Source organism: Anarrhichthys ocellatus, unplaced genomic scaffold (assembly GCF_004355925.1).
Source record: "Anarrhichthys ocellatus isolate YVR2014 unplaced genomic scaffold, GSC_Weel_1.0 scaffold19, whole genome shotgun sequence".
NCBI classification, from domain to species: Eukaryota; Metazoa; Chordata; class Actinopteri; order Perciformes; family Anarhichadidae; genus Anarrhichthys; species Anarrhichthys ocellatus.
Window position 1 is genome coordinate 5,672,843 of NW_022280049.1, and position 22,644 is coordinate 5,695,486.

The 22,644-nt window shown below is 44.9% G+C and overlaps 2 protein-coding genes across 3 annotated transcripts in view; one reads left to right on the top strand and one right to left on the bottom strand.

Annotated features, from left to right (window-relative positions):
• Positions 1 to 10,715, top strand: part of rps6kal (ribosomal protein S6 kinase a, like) — a 14,217-nt gene extending 3,502 nt beyond the window's left edge. For both annotated transcript variants that reach the window (XM_031858005.1, XM_031858004.1), the window contains exons 5-22: positions 24 to 104; positions 425 to 504; positions 1,232 to 1,338; positions 2,002 to 2,039; positions 2,319 to 2,461; positions 2,550 to 2,620; positions 2,735 to 2,823; positions 3,115 to 3,179; positions 3,592 to 3,694; positions 3,898 to 4,022; positions 4,637 to 4,759; positions 5,300 to 5,389; positions 5,482 to 5,640; positions 5,749 to 5,910; positions 6,085 to 6,161; positions 6,394 to 6,511; positions 6,877 to 7,017; positions 9,493 to 10,715. In XM_031858005.1, coding sequence (XP_031713865.1) covers positions 24 to 104; positions 425 to 504; positions 1,232 to 1,338; positions 2,002 to 2,039; positions 2,319 to 2,461; positions 2,550 to 2,620; positions 2,735 to 2,823; positions 3,115 to 3,179; positions 3,592 to 3,694; positions 3,898 to 4,022; positions 4,637 to 4,759; positions 5,300 to 5,389; positions 5,482 to 5,640; positions 5,749 to 5,910; positions 6,085 to 6,161; positions 6,394 to 6,511; positions 6,877 to 7,017; positions 9,493 to 9,618 — 1,898 coding nt within the window. In that variant the 3' untranslated portion in view covers positions 9,619 to 10,715. The remainder of the gene's footprint in view (positions 1 to 23; positions 105 to 424; positions 505 to 1,231; positions 1,339 to 2,001; positions 2,040 to 2,318; positions 2,462 to 2,549; positions 2,621 to 2,734; positions 2,824 to 3,114; positions 3,180 to 3,591; positions 3,695 to 3,897; positions 4,023 to 4,636; positions 4,760 to 5,299; positions 5,390 to 5,481; positions 5,641 to 5,748; positions 5,911 to 6,084; positions 6,162 to 6,393; positions 6,512 to 6,876; positions 7,018 to 9,492) is intronic.
• A 9,100-nt stretch (positions 10,716 to 19,815) lies between these two features.
• LOC116389333 (POU domain, class 3, transcription factor 4) lies at positions 19,816 to 22,214 on the bottom strand. The gene has a single exon (XM_031857959.1). It carries the CDS (start codon positions 22,116 to 22,118, stop codon positions 21,033 to 21,035), a length of 1,086 nt encoding a protein of 361 aa, XP_031713819.1. The 5' UTR covers positions 22,119 to 22,214; the 3' UTR covers positions 19,816 to 21,032.
• Between the last annotated feature and the right edge of the window lie 430 nt (positions 22,215 to 22,644).

The window sequence follows — 22,644 nt, forward strand, 5'->3', positions numbered from 1 at the left end:
CCCCGTCTGTGTTGTCTCTACAGTCAGGGACAGAGTTCGCACTAAGATGGAAAGAGACATTTTAGTGGAAGTCAATCATCCCTTCATAGTGAAGTTGCACTACGGTAAGAGAAGCTCTTTTTACAATAGTGCGCAGGCGTTTATATATAAATCATACAGATTACATCCCAGTACAGGTAGGGATAAGCTGCTTATGTAACATCTTCATGGTCCAGTCAGAAACATTATTTATCAGAGTAGTTTGAGGTATAACACAGATATTGAACAGTAATTAGTCCTGATTAGTTACGTTTATATTATTAGTGTTTAATAGACAAGATTGCCACAATACACATTAAAAACAATGATTTAAAAACGGATCAGGCTAATATCTACTTTTATTCTGTCAATATCATTAATTGACTTTCTCCCTTCTGTCTCCCAGCCTTTCAGACAGAAGGGAAACTGTATTTAATACTGGACTTTCTCAGGGGAGGGGATGTATTCACTCGCTTATCCAAAGAGGTAAGCTGACGTTGTGTTGCCCAACATCTCATTATACTTAAAGTGTATTTGGAACTGTTTCTGTCTGCAAAGAAAAGTACAGCATGTCCTTGTCATTCTAGTATTTAATGGTCTTTTTGTTCTTTTTTTGAGATCCCTAATGCTTTAAACATGTTTGTGAAAATCAGAACTACGTACGCCACAACGTTATTCTAACGCCCCCCCCCCCCCTGTGGAATTGTTAAGCTGACAAATGGAACAGGTGCAAATTTGGTATGCCAAAAATAAAAAATTTATTCATTTTATAAGAGCATATGCACGGCCAAGTCATTTGTCTCTCGTGTTCTCTGTTTGCTTTTTATTCAAATTGCAACTTTGATTGAAACACGAGTGCTTTTCCTGGAACCTTATTTCGCCTTGAGATTGTTGTTTGTCAGTTAGAGGCTCAAATCAGCCCTTTTCAAATGCGTTCCATGCGTGATTGTCCTCCAGATAGACCTTGTGTTGAAAGCCAGCCTCGGAGCCGAAGCGATAGCTGCCGGCAAAATGTCAAACCAACAGCTCGCTGAGTCGTGTAACCTCTTTGAAATGTTGATATTGTGACAATAATAACGCTCTGTTTTCTCTGTTTGTGGTCACTGAAGCGTGATATTGAAGTTGTCTTTTTTTTTTTTTTTTTTTCTTTCTTTGCTGCTGAATATCTCTTCTCTCCTTAGTTCAGAGAGTAAATTTGTCCAGTTCTTATCAGGTTATGTTTACAGAGGAAGATGTGAAATTCTACCTTGCAGAGCTGGCCCTGGCCCTCGACCACCTGCACAGCCTGGGCATAGTTTACAGAGATCTCAAGCCAGAGAAGTAAGAATCCTAGACTTCGCCTTCACCTTTGACCCCCTCACACTCCAACCCTCCCCCCCACTGTCGTCGTCAAACTTACTGTAGATGTAAATACAAAACCACGGATTTTTTGCCTTGAACATGTAAACTGTACGGCTCTGTCCGTCGTCCCCTGCCAGTTTCAGCAAGTTGATACATTTGTCAGACATTGCTGTGATTAACACAGAGCAGAGGGCGTTTAACGGATTTAATACCTGATATAGTGAGGGAAAAAAGTGACAATTAGTGACATTTGTTTTTCATCACTTACAGATAATAACAATCATATGCGTTAATGAATTAAATGTGTTTCAGTGTTTTCCTGTACTTTACACGCGACCCTCCCCATAACGTCACTAAACATCTATTGTCACACTGACTCATATACCAACTCACACATTGCTGACTTGCCTGAGTAGTTTCACAATCTGTGACCGGATGTGTACAGTGTGGCTTTAATTGGGAGTCCTCCAACCTGTTATTCCTCACCACTAGCAGTCCATTTCAAACCTCCAGAGCTTAAGAACATAAGAGAAAGATTTCCCAACACCTCCAAGTGATGTTTGAGGCACGAGATGACTGTAAAACATGTCGTAATGCTGGTTGAAGCTCACCTCCACGGGAAACCTGTTTCTTGTCTTTCAGCATCTTACTTGATGAAGCTGGACACATAAAGTTAACAGGTATGCTTCTGACTCAAAATACCTAAATGTAAAAAGTTATTAATTGAAGAGTCTGATCTAGTTATTAGTCTGTAATTACTGTTTCATGTTAAATGTGTCTTTGCTGAGAATAGATTCATGACTCCATTTTTGTCCTCAGACTGACTTTCCTCAGCAGCTATTTTTTTTACGTGTCTTTTGCCAACGCCTAAAAGAATAAAAGCTCTGCACGCTATAAAGACTGGATGTGGCCGTCCGGTCGGCTGTGTGTCTCACCGTTTTTGCTTTGCTGTCGCGCAGACTTTGGCTTGAGTAAAGAGTCAGTAGATGCTGATAAGAAGGCGTATTCCTTCTGTGGTACGGTGGAGTATATGGCCCCTGAGGTGGTCAACAGGAGAGGACACACACAGAGTGCCGACTGGTGGTCTCTGGGAGTGCTTATGGTACGGAAACGGGCTGCTTTCATCAATATTGACTGGTTAAAAAACAAAAAAAAACCTGTTGATAATGTTCCTTTTTCTTTCATTGCAGTTTGAGATGCTAACGGGGACGTTACCGTTCCAAGGCAAAGACCGAAATGAGACCATGAACATGATTCTCAAGTGAGTCGCTCGGCGCTGCGTGATTGAGAAAGTTAAGCAAGAAATAATCTCCCCGTAGCTCATCTTTGTGTCCATATCCACCTGTCGCTCTCTGCTCCTCTCTGCCCCCTGCAGAGCGAAGTTGGGAATGCCCCAGTTCCTGAGTTTGGAAGCCCAGAGTTTGCTGAGAATGCTGTTTAAACGTAACCCTGCTAACAGGCTAGGTAAGGTGCGCCAGTGAGTGCGTAGACCTGTTGAAACTAAATAAAATACTGTGTGTGTGTGTGTGTGTGTGTGTGTGTGTGTGTGTGTGTGTGTGTGTGTGTGTGTGTGTGTGTGTGTGTGTCGCTCCTCACATTGCGCCACTTGCTTGAGCTTGTTAGCATTTTGGCGCCTGCTTAAATCACATGCTGAGAGGAAGAAGAAAAAAAACGTGTGAACGTGTTGTTGATCCTTTACGAACAATAAAAACTGCCCTGCCAGGTTAACTGAACCAGAGCGATCTGTGTCTTTAGGGGCCGGGCCCGACGGAGTGGAGGAGATCAAACGCCACGCTTTCTTTTCCACCATCGACTGGAATGTGAGAACACACACACACACACACACACACACGCGCGCGCAGCCTTCTCATTTCTCACACACACGCAGCCTTCTCATTTGTCACACACATGTAACTCTCCAGCTTCTGTTGAGGCTTCACACCTAACAAATGGTTGGCTTGGTGAGTTTTGGCCATCAGTCTTGGCCACGCTGTGTGTGTGTGTGTGTGTGTGTGTGTGTGTGGGCAGGCAGGCAGGCAGAGGGCCAGTTCTCACTGTGTGTGCGCTAATAGCGCTGCGTGAGTGCTATTGGCTGGACCGGGCTGTATAGAGAGGGATGGGAGCGGGTTAATCTGGGAAGGGGTCTCCTTGGCAGAACAGCCTGTGGTGGGGTTTAATTTCTAACAAGTCATATGTGTGTTTTCTGCGTGCGTGTGATTGGATCACCTGCAGACACTGTACAGGAGAGAGCTCCAGCCCCCGTTCAAGCCTGCGGCAGGTAAACCAGATGACACGTTCTGCTTCGACCCAGAGTTCACCGCTAAAACGCCTAAAGGTAAATTCACACGCGCACGCACGCACGCACGCACGCACGCACACACGCACGCTTCTCAGCTTAAACGCAACAGCAACTCCTGCAGCCATGGAAACTGCAACTGAGCACTGACTACAAGAAATAGTTCCAAATTTGAGCAGGTGTGTGTGTGTGTGTATATTCATATGACCATATATATTCTGAACTGTCTTTTGTACATCTAGACTCCCCAGGTATCCCTCCCAGTGCTAACGCCCACCAGCTCTTCAAAGGCTTCAGTTTTGTTGCTCCAAACCCGATGGATGAGAACAAGAGCTCCCCACTGCTCAGCATACTCCCTATAGTTCAGGTGAACACACAGCGTCTTCACTTTGCAAATGTCCTCCATCACAATTTACACAGGTTAATTATGCGCATATTAAACCTACATGCATGAAGGTCACACGCAGGTATTGTTTTAGTCTTTAGATTTTGTGTGACGCTCAGTCGCTGCACTTTAGCATTTGTAGTTGAACTCTGTTGCACGCTTAACTCTTCTCGGGGTGCTTACACACTTCATTTCTTGCCTCTGCCGGCTGCCTTCGCTCACAATGTTCACTGCAAACTTAAATGTGGATTTCTGTATAATGAAGTCAAATCGGGGTCTAGATTAAGGACGTGATGGCAGAGATTCCACTGTCATGGTTCCACTGCAGCGCTACACCACACACTCGCACTCGTTGTCCTCCCACGTAATGTGTGAACAGGGAGCCGAACACAACAGTGGTGGTTAAATATGCGACGACAGTTTGACCGCTGAATACGTAACAACGTCACTGCTACAAGTTCCACTCTGGCATATATTTGTGAACCGGAGAGTTGAAGCGAATGCCGCGGAGGAGCACACGACACCAAGTTTATGGTACATTTATTCGGATGTTTAAAGAATGTATAGTGTAACGGTTCAAGTCTTCTTCCCTCCAGATGCACGGGGGCTCGACCAAGTTCTCCGATCTTTACGAGCTGCAGGAGGACATAGGGGTCGGCTCCTACTCCATCTGTAAACGCTGTGTACACCGAGTCTCTGCCATGGACTATGCTGTGAAGGTAGTGAGCTTTTTCCTTTTTTCTAATCCACAGTTACTCCTGAGAGTTACCTGATGAAATCACACTTTGGTTGGCCACTGAGCAGCCTCGCATGAGCAGTTGTCGGGGTTTAAGTCCTAGTTTCAACCTGCTCCTCCAGAATTAAACTGGTGACCTTTCAGTAAGAATCCTGCTCCTCTGACCCTCGGGCCACCGATGCGTTATGAGTCATGTTCAGTATCAATATTTCCGTCGAGGCTGTGTCCATTTTCTCTCATGGTCAGCACCTCTTGAGTACCTGTGTATGTTTTTATTGAGATAAAAAAAAAAAAGAACTAAACTCCACTTTTTCTCGAGACTGTATGAAATTGCTGAAAATTGATTAAGCGTGCCTGTTGTAGTTAGTGTTGCCATCACAGCAGCTGAGGGCAGCAAAGCTAAAGCCTCATTGCTGTTATCTCAGCTACTTTAGATTGCTACATTTCTTTATTTTCCTATTCAGCCAGTAGGCACTCTAATTTGACTAACTGCTCGTATCTTTATTGTTTCCATGTGTCTCAGATTATAGACAAAAGTAAGAGGGACCCCTCTGAAGAGATCGAGATCCTGATGCGATACGGACAGCATCCCAACATCATCACTCTGAAGGACGTCAGTATAACCTTCGCGTGCGAGCGTTTCACGATCTAACAATTTTTAGTTTGCCGCCGTACTGACCATGTGCGTGTGTGTGTGTGAGACAGGTGTATGACGAGGGCAGGTATGTCTACCTGGTGACGGAGCTGATGAAGGGAGGGGAGCTGCTGGACAAGATCCTCAGGCAGAAGTTTTTCTCTGAGAGAGAGGCCAGTGCTGTGCTCTACACCATCACCAAGACTGTTGACTACCTCCACTGCCAAGGGGTGAGCGGACGTGTCCGTACACACACACACACACACACACACACACGAGAGAGCACAAGTGAGAATCTGCTCCTCTTAACGTTTTCCCTCTCCTCCCCTTTTCCCCAGGTGGTGCACCGAGACCTGAAGCCCAGTAACATCCTGTACATGGATGACTCGGGAAACCCCGACTCCATCCGGATCTGTGACTTTGGATTCGCCAAGCAGCTTCGGGGGGGCAACGGCTTGCTCCTCACCCCCTGTTACACCGCCAACTTTGTGGCGCCAGAGGTGAGAAACGACGGAAGCGAAGAGAGAGCAAATGCTAGAGGGAATACAAGACTTGATACCAGACAGAGAGGCTATATAGATGAGAGGGTATGAAGTGTGAGGGAGGAGCAGCTTCAAAGACGTTGTCAATACGAGTCCCTAAAGGTTTGCCTTTCTTTGTTTGGGTCGCTCCAGGTACTAATGCGGCAAGGTTATGATGCAGCCTGTGATATATGGAGCCTTGGAGTTCTACTGTACACCATGCTGGCAGGGTAAGACTGATGATTTGTCTTAATGTGGGAGGGAATGATTAATAGTGAAGTGTCCATTTTCTTAACCAGTTTAATGCCTTTGCTTGTGCTGTGAATGTTATTACTTTCAAATTTATTTATTTTTTTAGTTGCAAATTTCACCACAATTTCAAATAGTCATAGTCATGCTGTTGTTTAATCCCCACAAAGCTGCAGTTTCCTTACGGCTTGTTGTTTTTGAACCTGCCGTCAGGTACACGCCGTTTGCTAACGGGCCCAACGACACGCCGGAGGAGATTCTCCTCCGGATAGGATCCGGAAAGTTCTCTTTGACCGGTGGCAACTGGGATACGGTGTCGGACACCTCAAAGGTACACGATGAGGTGGTGTGCATCTGAAGCTGATTTGCATCGGCGCGGTGACTTTAAAGCACATTAAAGTCTCATATGAATGTTTCCTCTCATGTCTGTAAAGCACTCTGCTCAGTGGGAATGTGCTACCAAACCCTAATTTGGCTGTTCTATGTAGATTTTATTTGGATTTACTCTGTGACTGTGCGGAGTGATAAATCATGACTCAAAGCTCTGTTGTAAAACAAACGAGTCCACATCAAAGACAGCATCTTTTTCTTATGCGCTTTTAAATGAGCTGAGACGTATTGTGAGTTTATCGATCAATCTCACTGTTTTGGTCCCACGTGTACTTTCTAAGACTGGATGTTCTCTGTGCGTTCCAGGACCTGCTGTCCCATATGCTCCATGTGGACCCTCATCAGCGATACAGAGCAGAGCAGGTCCTGAAGCATTCCTGGATCACCTGCAGAGACACGCTTCCACATTTCCAGCTCACACGCCATGACGCACCGCATCTCGTCAAGGTGGGCATATATATATATATATATTTATATATATATATTTTTTTTTTTTCTTCTCCCGATAAACAAACTTAAAGGCTAGTGGTATCTCAAAGTTGGGATCTCAGATGTGTTGGCCTGATGGGTAAATTCCACTTCACTCGGTGTTCCTAAACATGGAACCACATTGTCTCTCCTCAGCAGAAAGGGGGTCTGAACTCTGCTTCATGATGTCACACCCTTGACATATAAAAGGGATTCGTGCACTCCTCACCTCATCTATTACTAATGCCTCATCCAACAGAGCAGACGTCCCTCTAGCTCATCTTGCCACTTCTCCGGGTCTGAGTCTTCTTTCAAACAGAACTCATCAGGTCGTATTTCTGACACGACGCGTTTGGGGCTCAAGTGATTTCAGTCATGAGAGCACTGTTGCTAGGCGACTGATAACAAGAGAAAAGGATGTTTCTTTGTTCACTTCTCAAAATCTTCACTTCGGTGAATGTTTTGTTTTTTTTCCTCGCACTCCAACATCGACACCAAGTTTAGGAATGATGGGACGAATAAGAAGAGGAACTTCCAACATCAAAACATAAGCGTTCATCACAAATCGTGAACTGGAGGCGATCAGAAACTTTCCACAGTAAAAACAGCACAACAGAGCAGGTCATTCCCCCCCCCCCCCCCCCGCGAGATCTCACGAGTGGTGCAGTCTCTCTACCGCTCGATCACCACCCCTACAGAGAGAGGTTGTCTCGAGCGGCTGCATGTAGAGACAATCAACTCTGAGGCCAGCCTTCCTGCACAGGAATCTGCCTCTCATCTGTGATGCTGCTCCTTCAGATGCAACCCAAAGCCTGTGGTCACTGGTGAGGGTCTGAGCAAAGACCAACAGGAAATTGAGAGCGTCACTTTGTGTCTCGGTTCTCTCTTAACACCACTTTAACAACATCAAGCCTCTCAGTCCTTTTGACCCTCATTGAATGGCCTACAAATATTCCTCGGTGCCAACATAACTATGGATGTTTATCCATGTAATGCAACACATAAGTTACAACTCATAGAAATACAGTTTTCAGTGCTAATTGTTGTGCTTGAGCCACCAGCAGACGGCACAACTATCGTCAAGCAGGATGGACGGTTTGATAGATTCAAGGCCACATCAAATTTTTACCTTTCTGTTAGCACGACGGAGACCGTGTACAATTTTGTCAATTTTGGTGTTGCTGAGTGTGGAGTCGTCATCCTGCTCTTACTGCTGTCACAGATCTATTTTTTGCTCTGCTCCTCTCTAGTGCATGTGATTCAAGGTCTGATAAATAGTTTGTATTGAAAGACCTCGCTGCACACCGCAGCCATCCTCCCAGGTTATTTGCGTAACTGCAAGTCTCTTTGTTGGCTTGAACAAGTCCCGTCCTTGAATTCTCAATTTGGCTTCTTCTCTGTCAGACTGGATGTCACAGACTCTTCTCTATCAACTGTAGGCACACTGACGTGTGTGTGTGCCCGAGGAAGTTGTGGTTGCACGAGCATGAGTCACTGTAGCTGGGTTTTTAAGATGAACCTACAGATGTTAAAAGCCCAGTGTTTGGTCCAAGTGCTGACGATGACAATGACAATGCGTGTCTGATTCTTCTCTGGATAAGTGGGCGGTACGAGATAAACAAATGTAGTGCAGTACAACGTTGAGTCAGCAAGATGGAAGAATGGCTCTGCTTCTTTTGTTGAGGGGGTGTATACAGATGTTTTTCTAAATTAACAGAATTATCATCAGGCGGCAACCTCCGCTTTTAAAAAGTTAAGCCAATGCGGAGGTGCATTAAAACTTGCATTCTCTCTAGTGACCATCAGGGGGCGACTCCTCTGGTTGCAAAATATGTTTGGTTGTATAGAAGTCTATGAGAAAATGACTCAGTAAACATGAGTTTATGGTCTCAATCTCTAGTTTCAAGTCTTCTTCCATACAGCATGATGTTCATTTAGTAAACTATGGTCCATTTAGAGTCAATTGGACCATAAATCAGGATATGCTTTAGGGCGGGGCTACCTTGTGATTGACAGGTCGCTACCACGGTGTTGTCCAGTCTGGGAGTTGTCCGTCTTTTCGTCTTACAACTTTAACCCTTTCACAGTGTGTTTTCAGTTCATGAAAGTCAACTATTACATTTTGGTTGCCTTAAGATTCAGCGTTTGGTTGTACTCGTAGCCAAGATGGCGACGGCCAAAATGCCAAACTCAAGGCTTCAAAACGGCGAGCCACAAACCAATGGCTGACATCCGCTACGTCCACTTCTTATTTACAGTCTATGGTATCATGTTGAAACGAGCATCACAAACTCAATACTAAAACTTCCGAAACAGGCCAATCCCCTGACCTGCACCAGAATGTAAGAATGCAAACTCACAGCACGGCAGCACAAGTGGTACCAACAGTGTCAAAGCCGGATTCTTGTATCTATTTAAAAGTAAAAAACGCATGTTCATGTTGTTGTTTTCCAGGGAGCCATGGCTGCAACCTATTCAGCACTGAGCCAGAAGACGAGTCAGCCGGTGTTGGAGCCCGTGGCGGCGTCCAGTCTAGCCCAGAGACGCAGCATGAAGAAACTCACCTCAACTGACATGTAGACACACACACACACACACACACACACACACACACCGCTCGCCCTCCAGTTTTGACCTCACTCTCAGTCGGACTGTCATACGCAAACAAACACAGACCGAAGTCCTGGCCAGTCAGACCTACTGTCTCCCTTTTTTTTTAAATCTATTTATTTGGCGCACCCGACATGTGCACACTCACACTGGACGAGGTTGCATAGTGAAGAAGTCAGCTGAGGAGGAAGAGGGGAGACTCGCATATCTGTTACTGCTGGGGAGACAGACTTGTATTTATTTCCACAGCTTTCATATGCACTTGCCCTCCTCGCCTTTCATTCTCCCTTCCTCGCGTGGGGAAGAAACACACCAGCTGATGTGCTCCTTCACTGTGATTGGCTGATTCCGAGCTGCTTTTGGTAAACTGTGCCCCATACTCCCTCACTCTGCTCTTCATCTGCGCTCCGCTGTCCTCCTCGGTTCTGTCTCCTTCCCTTGTCATCTGTCACTGTCTTAAAGTTCTTTCCTTCAAAGTGCAGTTAATGGTTTGTGTGTGAGAGTGCTGGCAGGACGATATTGACTGAGGGACATCAGAAGACTGTTTCCTCTCCTAAAAATTATGACAAAAATATGATTCTGCTTGTGGCGGATTAGAAAGTCTCCTCGGGATCAAAATCATCCGCCAGCACTTTTGTTCCATGAATGCATGTGTGGACGGAACGCGTGTTTCTTTTCCCTTCAAAGTTCGCCATCTGACTCCTGTTACTGTGTGATGCTCGCAGCGTATCGAAAGAGAAGAAAAGCTGCAGATGTTAACGTCTAGAGTTTGAAGGTGGAACAATGTAACAATAACAGAAATTCTAGTTTGCAAAAAAAATATATATATAAATATATATGAGGAGCATGTGGGGGAGCTGTAGGGATTTCTCTGAGGGGGACGGGATGCACCCCGTCGAACCACAGAGGCTGAATTAAAAAGAAAACAAAAAAGATTCCATGGATATCTCTTCAAAAAGACATTGTGGAAATTGTATGATATTGTATTTATTTCATTTGATTTTTAAGATTCTATTTTTCTTTCAAGTTCTGTATATATTGACATTAAAGATCATTATTGACATGCACCCGGGCCTGAGCTGGTTTGTTCTGTTGCAGACGTCGGGCCACTCGTGAGACATTAAAAAACTCTTCAGAAGAACGGAGCCAATAATCGATATATAACGGCAAGATTGTGTAAACTTTTGCTGAACATAGTGTTCACAAGTGGAAATTACAGGATGATGCATTGGTTTCCATAAATGTTTGGGTGGAGAAGTGTGTGTTCTCTTCTTGTTCTACCTTTTTGACAAAACAATTGAGACGTTTATCTGCGACATGCTGAAGCTTAGTTTAACACAAGTAGAGAAGACTGACTCAGTGATGTGAGTTACACACATTGAAGTGTTCAGATTCTGAAAATACAACTAAAGTAAAAGTTCTGCATTCTAACCCTTTTACTTCAGTAACGGCATGAAAGTAGTATCAGCTAAATGTACTTAAAGCATCAAAAGTCAGTGTTTTACTATTATATACAGTTGTGTGAAAAAGTGTTTGCCCCTTTCCTGATTTCTTATTTTTTTGCATGTTTGTCACACTTAAATGTTTCAGATCATCAAACAAATTTAAATATTAGACAAAGATAACACAAGTAAACACAAAATGCAGTTTTTAAATGAAGGTTTTTATTAAGGGGGAAAAAAATCCAAACCTACATGGCCCTGTGTGAAAAAGTGATTGACCCCCCCCTGTTAAAACATAAATTAACTTTGGTTTATCACATCTTTGGAAAGCTGAGTTCAATTTCTCTAGCCACACCCAGGCCTGATTACTGCCACACCTGTTCTCAATCAAGAAATCACTTAAATAGGACCTGCCTGACAAAGTGAGGTAGACCAAAAGATCCTCAAAAGCTAGACATCATGCTGCGATCCAAAGAAATTCAGGAACAAATGAGAAACAAAGTAATTGAGATCTATCAGTCTGGAAAAGGTTACAAAGCCATTTCTAAAGCTTTAAAACTCCAGCGAACCACAGTGAGAGCCATTATCCACAAATGGTGAAAACATGGAACAGTGGTGAACCTTCCCAGGAGTGGCCGGCCGACCAAAATTACCCCAAGAGCGCAGCGACGACTCATCCAAGAGGTCACAAAAGACCCCAGAACAACATCCAAAGAACTGCAGGCCTCACTTGCCTCAATTAAGGTCAGTGTTCATGACTCCACCATAAGAAAGAGACTGGGCAAAAATGGCCTGCATGGCAGAGTTCCAAGACGAAAACCACTGCTGAGCAAAAAGAACATAAAGGCTCGTCTCAGTTTTGCCAGAAAACATCTTGATGATCCCCAAGACTTTTGGGAAAATACTCTGTGGACTGACGAGACAAAAGTTGAACTTTTTGGAAGGTGTATGTCCCATTACATCTGGCGTAAAAGTAACACGGCATTTCAGAAAAGGAACATCATACCAACAGTAAAATATGGTGGTGGTAGTGTGATGGTCTGGGGCTGTTTTGCTGCTTCAGGACCTGGAAGACTTGCTGTGGTAAATGGAACCATGAATTCTGCTGTCTACCAAAAAATCCTGAAGGAGAATGTCCGGCCATCTGTTCGTGACCTCAAGCTGAAGCGCACTTGGGTTCTGCAGCAGGACAATGATCCAAAACACACCAGCAAGTCCACCTCTGAATGGCTTAAGAAAAACAAAATGAAGACGTTGGAGTGGCCTAGTCAAAGTCCCGACCTAAATCCGATTGAGATGCTGTGGCATGACCTTAAAAAGGCGGTTCATGCCCGAAAACCCTCCAATGTGGCTGAATTACAACAATTCTGCAAAGATGAGTGGGCCAAAATTCCTCTACAGCGCTGTAAAAGACTCATTGCCAGTTATCGCAAACGCTTGATTGCAGTTGTTGCTGCTAAGGGTGGCCCAACCAGTTATTAGGTTTAGGGGGCAATCACTTTTTCACACAGGGCCATGTAGGTTTGGATTTTTTTGCCCCCTTAATAATAAAAACCTTCATTTAAAAACTGCATTTTGTGTTTACTTGTGTTATCTTTGTCTAATATTTAAATTTGTTTGATGATCTGAAACATTTAAGTGTGACAAACATGCAAAAAAATAAGGAATCAGGAAGGGGGCAAATACTTTTTCACACAACTGTACATAATGTTTCTGGATGAATATTACTGCTGTATTAATGTGTAAGTTGCATCCTTTATATACTGTTGGGTAGTTTAATCTACAACGATGCATCATATTCTGTAAAATCCTCGTATGTTTTGCTGCACCGTCGTCCTGTGAGAACATATCTAAAAAGTCAACTTTTCATGAGTTTTCAGCTTTGCTAAGATGCATTTTCCAGCTGATCCAAGAGGCTTCATAAAAGATTTTATTTAGCTTAAGAAGTCGAGACAATTTTCTGAACAAATAATGGAAGTGAATCATATTTTAATATCAGAATTGATGCATAGTTTTCACTGGACAGGAAAGGTATGAAACAAAGTAACTAAAGATAAATGTGGTGCAACAAGTAAATGGAAATACTCAAGTACAAGTACCTTGAATTTGTACTAAATTAAATTCCACTGGTTTGCTAACATTAGCCACCACCAGCTACTGCACCAGAACCAGTTAGTGGGTGTATTGAATGAGATGAGGGCGTTTTAAGCTTAAGATTTCATCTCGTCCTTTGTAAGAATACGATTGAGTAATGTCTGTGGTACTTAAAGCACGGTTTAGTTTGTCTTAGATCGGTCTCCAAAGACGGCCCTCTTACTCTCGATCATCCACAGACTCCACTGAACACGTTTCATTTGAACTTTTTACTGGCAAAGAGTTTGTGTGACTGATGTAACCCTCTGTGTTGCGCTGGCTGCAGAGATGTAATAGACGGATATCTGGAAACGATCATAAATTAAGGGAAGTGGAACAAGATGTAAACACGTCATTATCATATTATCCCTTTATTAAGGTCATATGTTGAACGTGTTAGCAAACGGCTAACTATTCACACATCCAGCAGAACCGGAGCGACATCAGGGTTCATTGGGGGTCCGGCTAGTACACACTCTCCTTTTAGCTCTTCTTTGGTCTCTACCGACCTCTGAAGAAAATATCTGGCTCTTAGTTGCAGAATACTCTACTATCGTCACTAAATTCATCGGCCATTTGGTGTTGGTCAGGTAGCACACAGTCGGTATCAGAGCAGTGTTTTAACTGGATGAGAGCCTTGAGAATGAACCAAAACTAGGGATGCTCCCCCGAAACTCCGTTATAAACGGGAACCGGTTCTAAATGAGTAAAACCCCGGAGTATCGATAAGGTCCGGGGTTAGCGGTTCTGCTATCTCTACTTTAGGTAGTTACGGAGTGAGATCTCCTCTCTCTGTATCTTTGTGCTTTACTCTGACACACACACACACACACAGACTCCGGATCAGTCCATGGCAGAGAGAAGAAAAAGATCCAAAGTGTGGTTACATTTGACTCCAGTAGATGCTGTTTACGTTGACGGTTTGTCGAGCAGCTGTCCGTCCTCGTCCACTACAGGTAACGTTAGCCATGCCATGCGGAGTTTGATAAATGAAAGCTAATCGCTAATTGTTCAGCTGGGAATATATGTTAAAGATTTTGGAAGTTCTTGTATTGCTGCTCAAGAAAGACTATTTAGTGACATATTAGAATAATAACGCAATGTCGATTATTTTCTTAATTAATTGGCTTTTTCACACAGAATAATCAAAATGAAAAGAGTATCCATAAAATCCTAACGCTTAAGTTGTGGGCTGTAAAACCAAAACAACAAGCTAAAAGAGGATGAAACGGATCAGAGGGCATCTGCAGAGTTTAGAGAGAATTCTCCAAAAGTGATCATTTTCACATTACACAGTCATTTGATTCATTGTTAATACGAAAACATTGAATGCAATTTAAAAAAAAGTGTTTTCATGGTTGGATCGAAGGAGTGGTGACAACATAATTTTTTTCTGGTAATTTATGTCAACAAACTCTTTAAAATGAAGGCAGCTTCATTCCCCTTTGTGTCCTCCCAGAAAACAAACATGAATGAGCTGCAGAGCGCGTCATCCGCCACTAGGTGGTAACACAGTCCAGCACACGGGACAGTAACGTGGCCCTCAAACACACAGCGTCCCTCAGTGGGTCTCTGCGTCCTACCCTTATGTAAATGATCGGCCTCGCCCGCTTCCATTTTGTCTGTCCAACCCCCTGCTCCCCCGAGATGAGCTCCTCTCAGTGGTGTGGAGAGAGAGAGAGAGAGAGAGAGAGAGAGAGAGAGAGAGAGAGAGAGAGAGAGAGAGAGTGAGAGAGAGTGAGTGTGTGTGTGTGTGTGTGTGTGTGTGTGTGTGTGTGCGCGCGCGCGCGCGTTTCAGAGCTGTCATGACCAGACAGCAGAGGATGGAGATCTAGGCAGGAGAGCAGATGGATTGAGGCGAGGACTGCTCCCATCACACACACACAGACACACACACACACACACACAGAGGCCTACGGACCAGCTGTTGTCCTTTATTCTGCAACTGTCTGAGCCGAATCCATGCCCTCTTTTCTCTCTCCCTCTCTCCCTCCCTCCCCTGGATTAGATGCATTTAGCAGTCAGCCTGGGAGCTGCGAGGTAAACAGTGGGGCTAATTGTTTTGACATACTGCTCTTTGTTTTGGCCTCCTGGTGCTAATCAACCACTCGGCTAATAAGTCTGCCTGGCAAGGAAAACAGAACTGTGTTCAGGCTGCTAGGGAGGGGACAGGGGTCCGTCAAGTCCACTCATACTCCACAATAATAATAATAATGTAATAAAGGGGGCTGCGGTCATACGTTTGCTCGCCATCCAGAGTTCCCACAGTGCCGCCGTGGCTGGGTAGCGCCCCCGCTCAGGTGTGAATCTATTTATCCTCATTAACGAGCGTCTCCCCAAAGTCGGCCAATTAACACGCTGCTCCTAATGAAGCCATTAGCTGTCAGATGAGGTGGATGCAGCGCTCGTCACCGGCCCACTCTGTGTGTGTGTGTGTGTGTGTGTGCATGTGTGTCTCCACTCTCGCTGCTAATAAAAGCAGTAGAATTAATGGAGTGAGCGTGTGTGATAATGAGTTAATGTGGAACAAGCAGGACGAGCAGTGATCAGCCCTCTGTCTTCAATGAAGATATCAGACACAGTGATTTACTCTCTCAGTGTCATAAACAGGCCTCTCGCATATACCACTCGTTCACACACGTGTGTGTGTGTGTGTGTGTGTGTGTGTGTGTGCGCGTGCGCGTGTGTGTGTTTAATGGGCATGCCGGCAGTAAGTGGGACGATGAGAGCTACCGTTCTAAACAACAGCGCTTGCTCTCTCTGTTTTTTTTTTTCTTCAAATAAGGCCTCCTGACTGCGGGTGTGCAGCCACTTGCCACCGCCTCAGACATCAAAGTTTTGCGGTTTCAAAATAGTGTGGATGTCACTCAGAGTTCGCTTGTTCCTTAATGGAGCTATCATCCCGCGCAACCTTAATATGGTTTTAATTGTCAGAGTAATTGCAAAGACATGAATGCCACAGCCTCACCAGAGAAGAACAATGAGATCACAGAGGCAGCTGTTCTACTGGCACCAGTTTTTTTTTTTTTTTTTTTTTTAACAATTAATTGCCAGTGACTGAACATAAAAAAAAAAGAAATGGAGGTTTCTGAGAGCCTGCACTGATCTTAAGGGGTGAGGAAGACCACTTTTAAGATGGTAGAATTTTAGATTTAGTTTTACCAGAAACAACAAAGAACCTGCTTTCCCCCCCTTCTATTCATGATGATACACTTCCACAGTGGGGTCCCCTTGGCTGGCTGTACTGTATGTATCCCACCCCCACCCTAATAACTGTAGCTGAAGCTGCCCGGCCCCTGTCAGAGGATGCCAGAACTGAGGATGTGAAATTGATTTTAGGTTATGCGATTAGTCATATTGCATATTCTTCCGTCTTCTTCGACACCCCCTCCCCCTCCCCCTCCTCTTCCTTCTTCTCTCCTCGGCTCTCAGTTACTCTACAATTGATTGCGTCCTCTAATCCACTGGCGTATACCTGCAGAGCTCCTCTGCCCTCCAGTGATCAAGTTTGGTCATATATTCACTTTGAAGTCAGTGGCCGGCAGTAGTTTGGCTGTTTGTATGTTCCAGGCTTGCATTATCAAGGGGGGCCACTGTGAGCACAAATACACTGGAAATGTGATGAATCAGTGTGGAGATGCCCCCCCCCCCTTGCAACAAGTGTGAAGAGCATTGATGAAAAAACATGTTCAAATCATGCAGTTTGTGGTATGAAAAGTGTATTACGCATATGTATTAACAATTCTTAACCACCGAGTCACTATTGGAAGGTTTAGCTCTGGTGATGCTCTGCAGTCAGGGACATACTTTTTGAGAGCTGGTATTCTTTATCGGGACGTCCTGTATACATCTGCCATGTGTTGGCAACAGCAGAGCCCCGCGTGTCTGATTCACTTCTGTTATTCATTTTCATAACGCATATACACACCGTGCTACTCTATTAACTTCCGGAAACTTTTGTTTTCTTAAAATCACCATTTTTATGAGGGAGTTTGGTTGCCACAAGGTAATATTTTGGGGAATCCTTGGTTTAGAAATGTACTTAATTGAACACACCCAAGTGACGAAATGCTACTGAAAAAATAACTGAAAAATATGCCACTCATCTCCAGTAAGAGACAACTTTACCTTTTTATTAGCCTTATGAGCTTTATTACTAAACTTAATAACTATTTTAAAAGAAAATAGTTTTCTAACTTTCATTTGTTTGGATATAGTGAGTTACTTTTGTTTGTTTGTTTTTCTTGTAAATTTAGCGATTTGTAAATGTTTAATTGTGCATTTTGTTTGTCTGTTTGAAGACAAGTGTAATTCAGAATAAGAATATATCTAAATTCCTCTACTCTTTGCTTTTTTTCTTGAGAATTACTGGACATGTTTAAGCGTTTCAAGGCTTAAGTGTCAAACAAAACAAGGAACAATAATGAAATCCTTTGGTTGAAGGCATCACAACTAAACGTACAGTATGCAGATTATGAAGGTCCACGTGTCGACATAACTTTATTTTAAGGGAAAGCTTCGGGAACGACTGCTTTAAGATCAGACCAGACAGAAGAGGTGTGAGAACACATTTATGGCCTTACAATAAGTTCATGGTGGAGGAGAGACTTGGGAGAGGGGAAAAAAGGAGCGATGTGGAGTCGGCAGTTTCAGTCCAACAGTCACACGACCATGTGGCCGAGCAGCAGCCGACATTCATTATTCCCATGTAGGAATCCTCTCATGTGGGTTCGTGTCTGTGTTCTCTGTGCGACATCTAGACTGCAGCCCTCTGCTTCCCCCCTCTCCAATTAAAGATGAATGTGCTGTCGACTGTCCTCCATTTGACCCCCCCCCCCCCATGCCAGTTTTAGTGCAAACACTACATCAGTACCACGCAAAAACTTTTCCTCTTCCTGCTTTCTCCGTGAATTTGTGCCACCCTGCTTTAAAGTTACTCCGGTTTAATGATACCGCGTTTTATTCACGTTGTTGACCTTCAGATACTTTCTTTTAAAAACCTCGGGGGGGTGAAATAACACTATTAACGAAAGCCTTGGAAAACAATTTATTTAGAGGAATTTTGTTTTTGCTTTTTTTTTTTTTTTTTAATATACTTTTTGACTTCTTAAATTTTAAGTCTTTGAAACGTGGATACGGGAATAAATCAAAGAGAACAGAAGGTTTGAGATGAGATGCAATTATGGAAGAAGGTGCACGCGAGTCAGCCGAGGCCATTACCCCCCCCCAGTAAACAAGCCGCTACTGCTGCCTCTATGTTGATGCTGTCCTCTGATGATCAGTCCACTCTCACTCGGGATCTGATTCAGAGGCTCGACCGTCTGCCCGAGAGTCTCCAGCATTTTGGAGGAATCACAACCTGAAGTTCTTCATTGAATACCTCCGAGAAGCGCTTTCATCCTGCACCTTGCTGTCCTTTGCACATTTTCCACAGTCAATCATTTCCCCCGAGTAACTTATTTACGTGCAGGTGTCCGTTACTCTTTAAGAGACGTATCTGGAAGGAGCCAGTGAAGGTGTTTAAGCATACTGGACACACCGAGGCCGTGCGAGGTGGAAGAGGCTCAAGGATACTGCAGTGCTGCTCTGGACCTTGGCTCGCTTTGCTTGTTTTTTTTCTCTCTCTCTCTCTCTCTCTCTCTCTCTCTGGGATTATTTTGAACTAAAATAGATGGATGGAATCAATCAGCCATGGTTTTACTTTTCTCTTCTTCTACATAACCGCCCCCTTTCACCTCCACCCTCACACCCTTTCCCCCTCCCTCTCCCATTCCCCCTCTCTGTCTCCCCCACCCCCCTCTCACTCAGGGCTGCAGACTGAGGAGATGCATAAATTCAGATGCATTAGTATTCCAGTCAGGCTCTCCATTTCAAGGCAAGGCCTAGCACCCTTCCGCCTCTCCTCTTCTCCTCTCTCCCTCTCCAGCTCTGTTTTTGAATCATTTAAGCAGCGTTGCATCTATAGGCCTACTTATTACCAAAAACCATCCCTAAATTAGTTTTAGCCATTATGAATTTTTTTTATATTTTAAAGGAATATAGCTCTATTTTGCCCTTGCATGGCCAATTATACGCAGCCGTAGTCTTTGAAATGAGATTCATCTGCTTCTGATTGTCGGTGTCTGAGTGTGTGTGTGTGTGTGTGTGTGTGTGTCATTGTGTTTTGCTGTCAGGCCCAGCGGCCCAGGCGATAAATCATGCATGTCTGATTGAGGAGGGCAGAGGGCCCGGACAATAACATTTGGGTGGAACTGCTGGAGAAAGCGACTCAGTTTGCTTGATCCGTAGAGCCAAAGTCCTGCTGAACCACTGGATATGTTACAGCTGCTAGTGACACCAGAGACTGGGAAAAAGTTGCCCTTTGACATGACATTGAGGCTAAGTGAAGGTTATGCTGCTCACGCACAGTTGTACACATACAAAATTAGAGCATAATATTCTCTTTAGTATAATCAAAATTAGACACAATTTTAAATTGAACCCATGCTCAAATTGTGTAACATTTTTAAAGACATGTTGAATGAACAAAATGAATTACACTTGAATTAGTGCTTTCACTATTCAAATAAATAATAATAATAATAATAATCAAAACTGTTGTATGATTTTACTTCGAAAGATTAATTCACCAGAAGTTAAATTCTGTTTTGGACAGTGAACAGTTGTAGCAAGAAATTGTTTATTACAACATACATAGTTTATTTCAAAACATAATACAAGCTTTATACTGAAAATAAATAATTACTTGAGCTGTCATCGAAATTTGGAATAAAACTGCTGAAACAGTTCAATCTTACTGAAAATAGTGTGTGTGTATTTTTTTACATTGCTAATTAAGTGCATGAATAACTAAGAGCATTTGTTTAAATTAATGACTTCAAAAGGGTAATATATAAAACTGTACAATATTCGAAAAAATACTTAAGAAATAAACCAATAACAGGAGTATTTAAGATTATAAAATTTTGATACTGAACGTACAATAAAATTATAGGCAGGTGTATAGCGTCGTCAACCCCTCTTTTCTATTCTCGGCTCTGCTTCAGAGTCCACACAGTGTATATGGTCGAAGATGATTGAAATCAGATATAAATGCATTTTATAAATAGCTGTGACTGTGTGTGTGGCTTCGTGAGCTACGGGCCATAAGGGAGGAATTCAATAAAAAATAATAATAATAAAAACCTCCAAGTGCTATTATGTTGGTAGCAATACCTCTACAACTGGAATGAGGGCCTATATTTGCATATGCGGGAAAAAATAATTACAGAGCTACGAGTGTGTTACAAAAACAACGAGTGTAAATACAGTATATGGTGAGAGCTAAAGCGTGTGAGCCCGAGGGAAGCATGAGGTGGACTGTAAAACGGCCTCCGGTGCTGCAACAAATCAATTATGAAAAGTGATATTATTGTTTGTTTCAGTCCGCTGATCCACCAGAGAAAAAGCCCCCCCCCCCAAAAAAAACGTCAGTCCCAACCTATCGTTATTACCGAGCAGATGAGAAATGGTGACACAAACCAAAGGCGCTGGCAGGTTATTAGGCACATTTTTGTATTTATATCCGTGATGTAGAAAACAATTTGGCGGGCTCCGAAGGTGATCTGAAAATGTGACGTCTGATATGCCGCTGTAGAATAATGCCCCTCGTGACAGTCAGAAAATGACGAAGGCTGAACAGGTATCTCTGTTGTTGTTGTTGTGGTTCAGTGCTGGGGGAGTCTGCGCCGGGACGGCTTGGAGGTGCCACAGCGCGCGTCCCTGCGCTCGAGAGTCCGTGCCGGGGGGGTTTCCTCCCGGTGCTTTCGGTCAGAGATCGTGGCACGAGGAGGCGTCCCCCGCGCTCCCGCCGTGAGAATAGGGTCCCTCGTGCGGCAGCTCTCCCGGCGGCGTCATGCGCTTCTCCTTCTGCCTCCGGTTGCAGAACCACACGCGCACCACCTCCTTCTCCAGCTGCAGCGAGTCCGCCAGCGAGGTGATCTCCGGCGCGGCTGGTTTGGGACACTTGAGGAAGTGCGTCTCCAGAACCCCCTTCACGCTCACCTCGATGGACGTCCGCTTCTTCCTCTTCCTCCCCTGAGCCGCTATCTTATCTATGCTGCTGGCGCTGCCCGTGGTCGAGTCCGCCTCCTCTAGCCACTTGTTCAGCAGCGGCTTTAGTTTGCACATGTTTTTAAAGCTCAGCTGCAGAGCCTCGAACCTGCAGATGGTGGTCTGGGAAAAGACGTTACCGTAGAGCGTGCCCAGGGCCAGACCCACGTCCGCCTGCGTAAAGCCCAGCTTGATTCTCCGCTGCTTGAACTGCTTGGCAAAGAGCTCCAGCTCGTCCGAAGTCGGCGTCTCCTCGTCGGAGTGGTCGTGGCAGTGGTGCCCGCCGAGGTCGCTGTGCTCGGGGCTGAGTGTGTCCCTGAGGCCCGGGTGCATGCCTTGGCCCTGCGGGTTGGGTGGCGGCGTGAGGCCACCGTGGTCCAGCATGCCGTTGACCGTGAAGCCCGCCTGCGCGTAAATGTTGATCTGCTGCCCGCTTGTGATGGAGGAGTTGTGGGATACCGGGGTTCCCCAGGCTCCCGGGTGGTTGCCGTGGTTGTTGTGATGAGGGGAGTGATGCGCTACGTGCGGGGAGCGGTGATGGATGATGCCGAGCTGCAGGTCCTCTCGGCCCGGTTTCACGTCCTGCTGCTCCATGGAGGCCGACCAGGGGCTGCCCTCTGACAGACTGCTCGCCCACTGGTGTCCGAGGGGGTGTCCGTTCCCCTGGATGCTGTGCAGGTAGTCACCCTGGAGGAGCTTCTGGTGTCCCCTGTAGGGGCTAGCCGGCTGCATGGCCTGGCTGTCCGGGTGGATCATGGGGCTGGAGCTGAGCAGGGTGTAGGGGCTGGAGGCAGCTGTGGCCATGCTGGCTGCTGAACCCCACTAGTGCTACTGAAGGAAGGGAGCAGCTCAGCCTCTGACATCTCCCTCTCTCTGGAGCCTCGGCAGCAGCCTGGCTTTGACTGACAGCCTCCGCCGCCACTCACAGAGCAACTGAGGCGCAGTGACGGCGCGTCTTGGCCAATGACGGCGCAGATACCCGAACCTCCGCCTCTGGAAGCGGAGCTGCTGATAGGAAAGGGTTACAGCCAGCCGAACCGGAAGTGAGTCGGAGTGCTGGTCCAGTGGGTCTGGCTGTGGAACGATGTGCGCGTGGAGCGCAGTTCCTGTTTATTAATTAAAGTTTCCAACTGATTTACGCACGAGTTTATTGCTGCTCCTGTCACCCTTGAGCGCGTGCGAAGGAGGAGATTAATGCGCAATGGCATTTGTAAGACGTGCCAGCACTTAATTTAGAAGGATACAATCAAACCAAGAGCAGTTCTCACTGCTAAAGATTAACTTTTAGACAATAGTTCCTCAGGTGTTTATCGAGTGAGCTTCTCAGCAT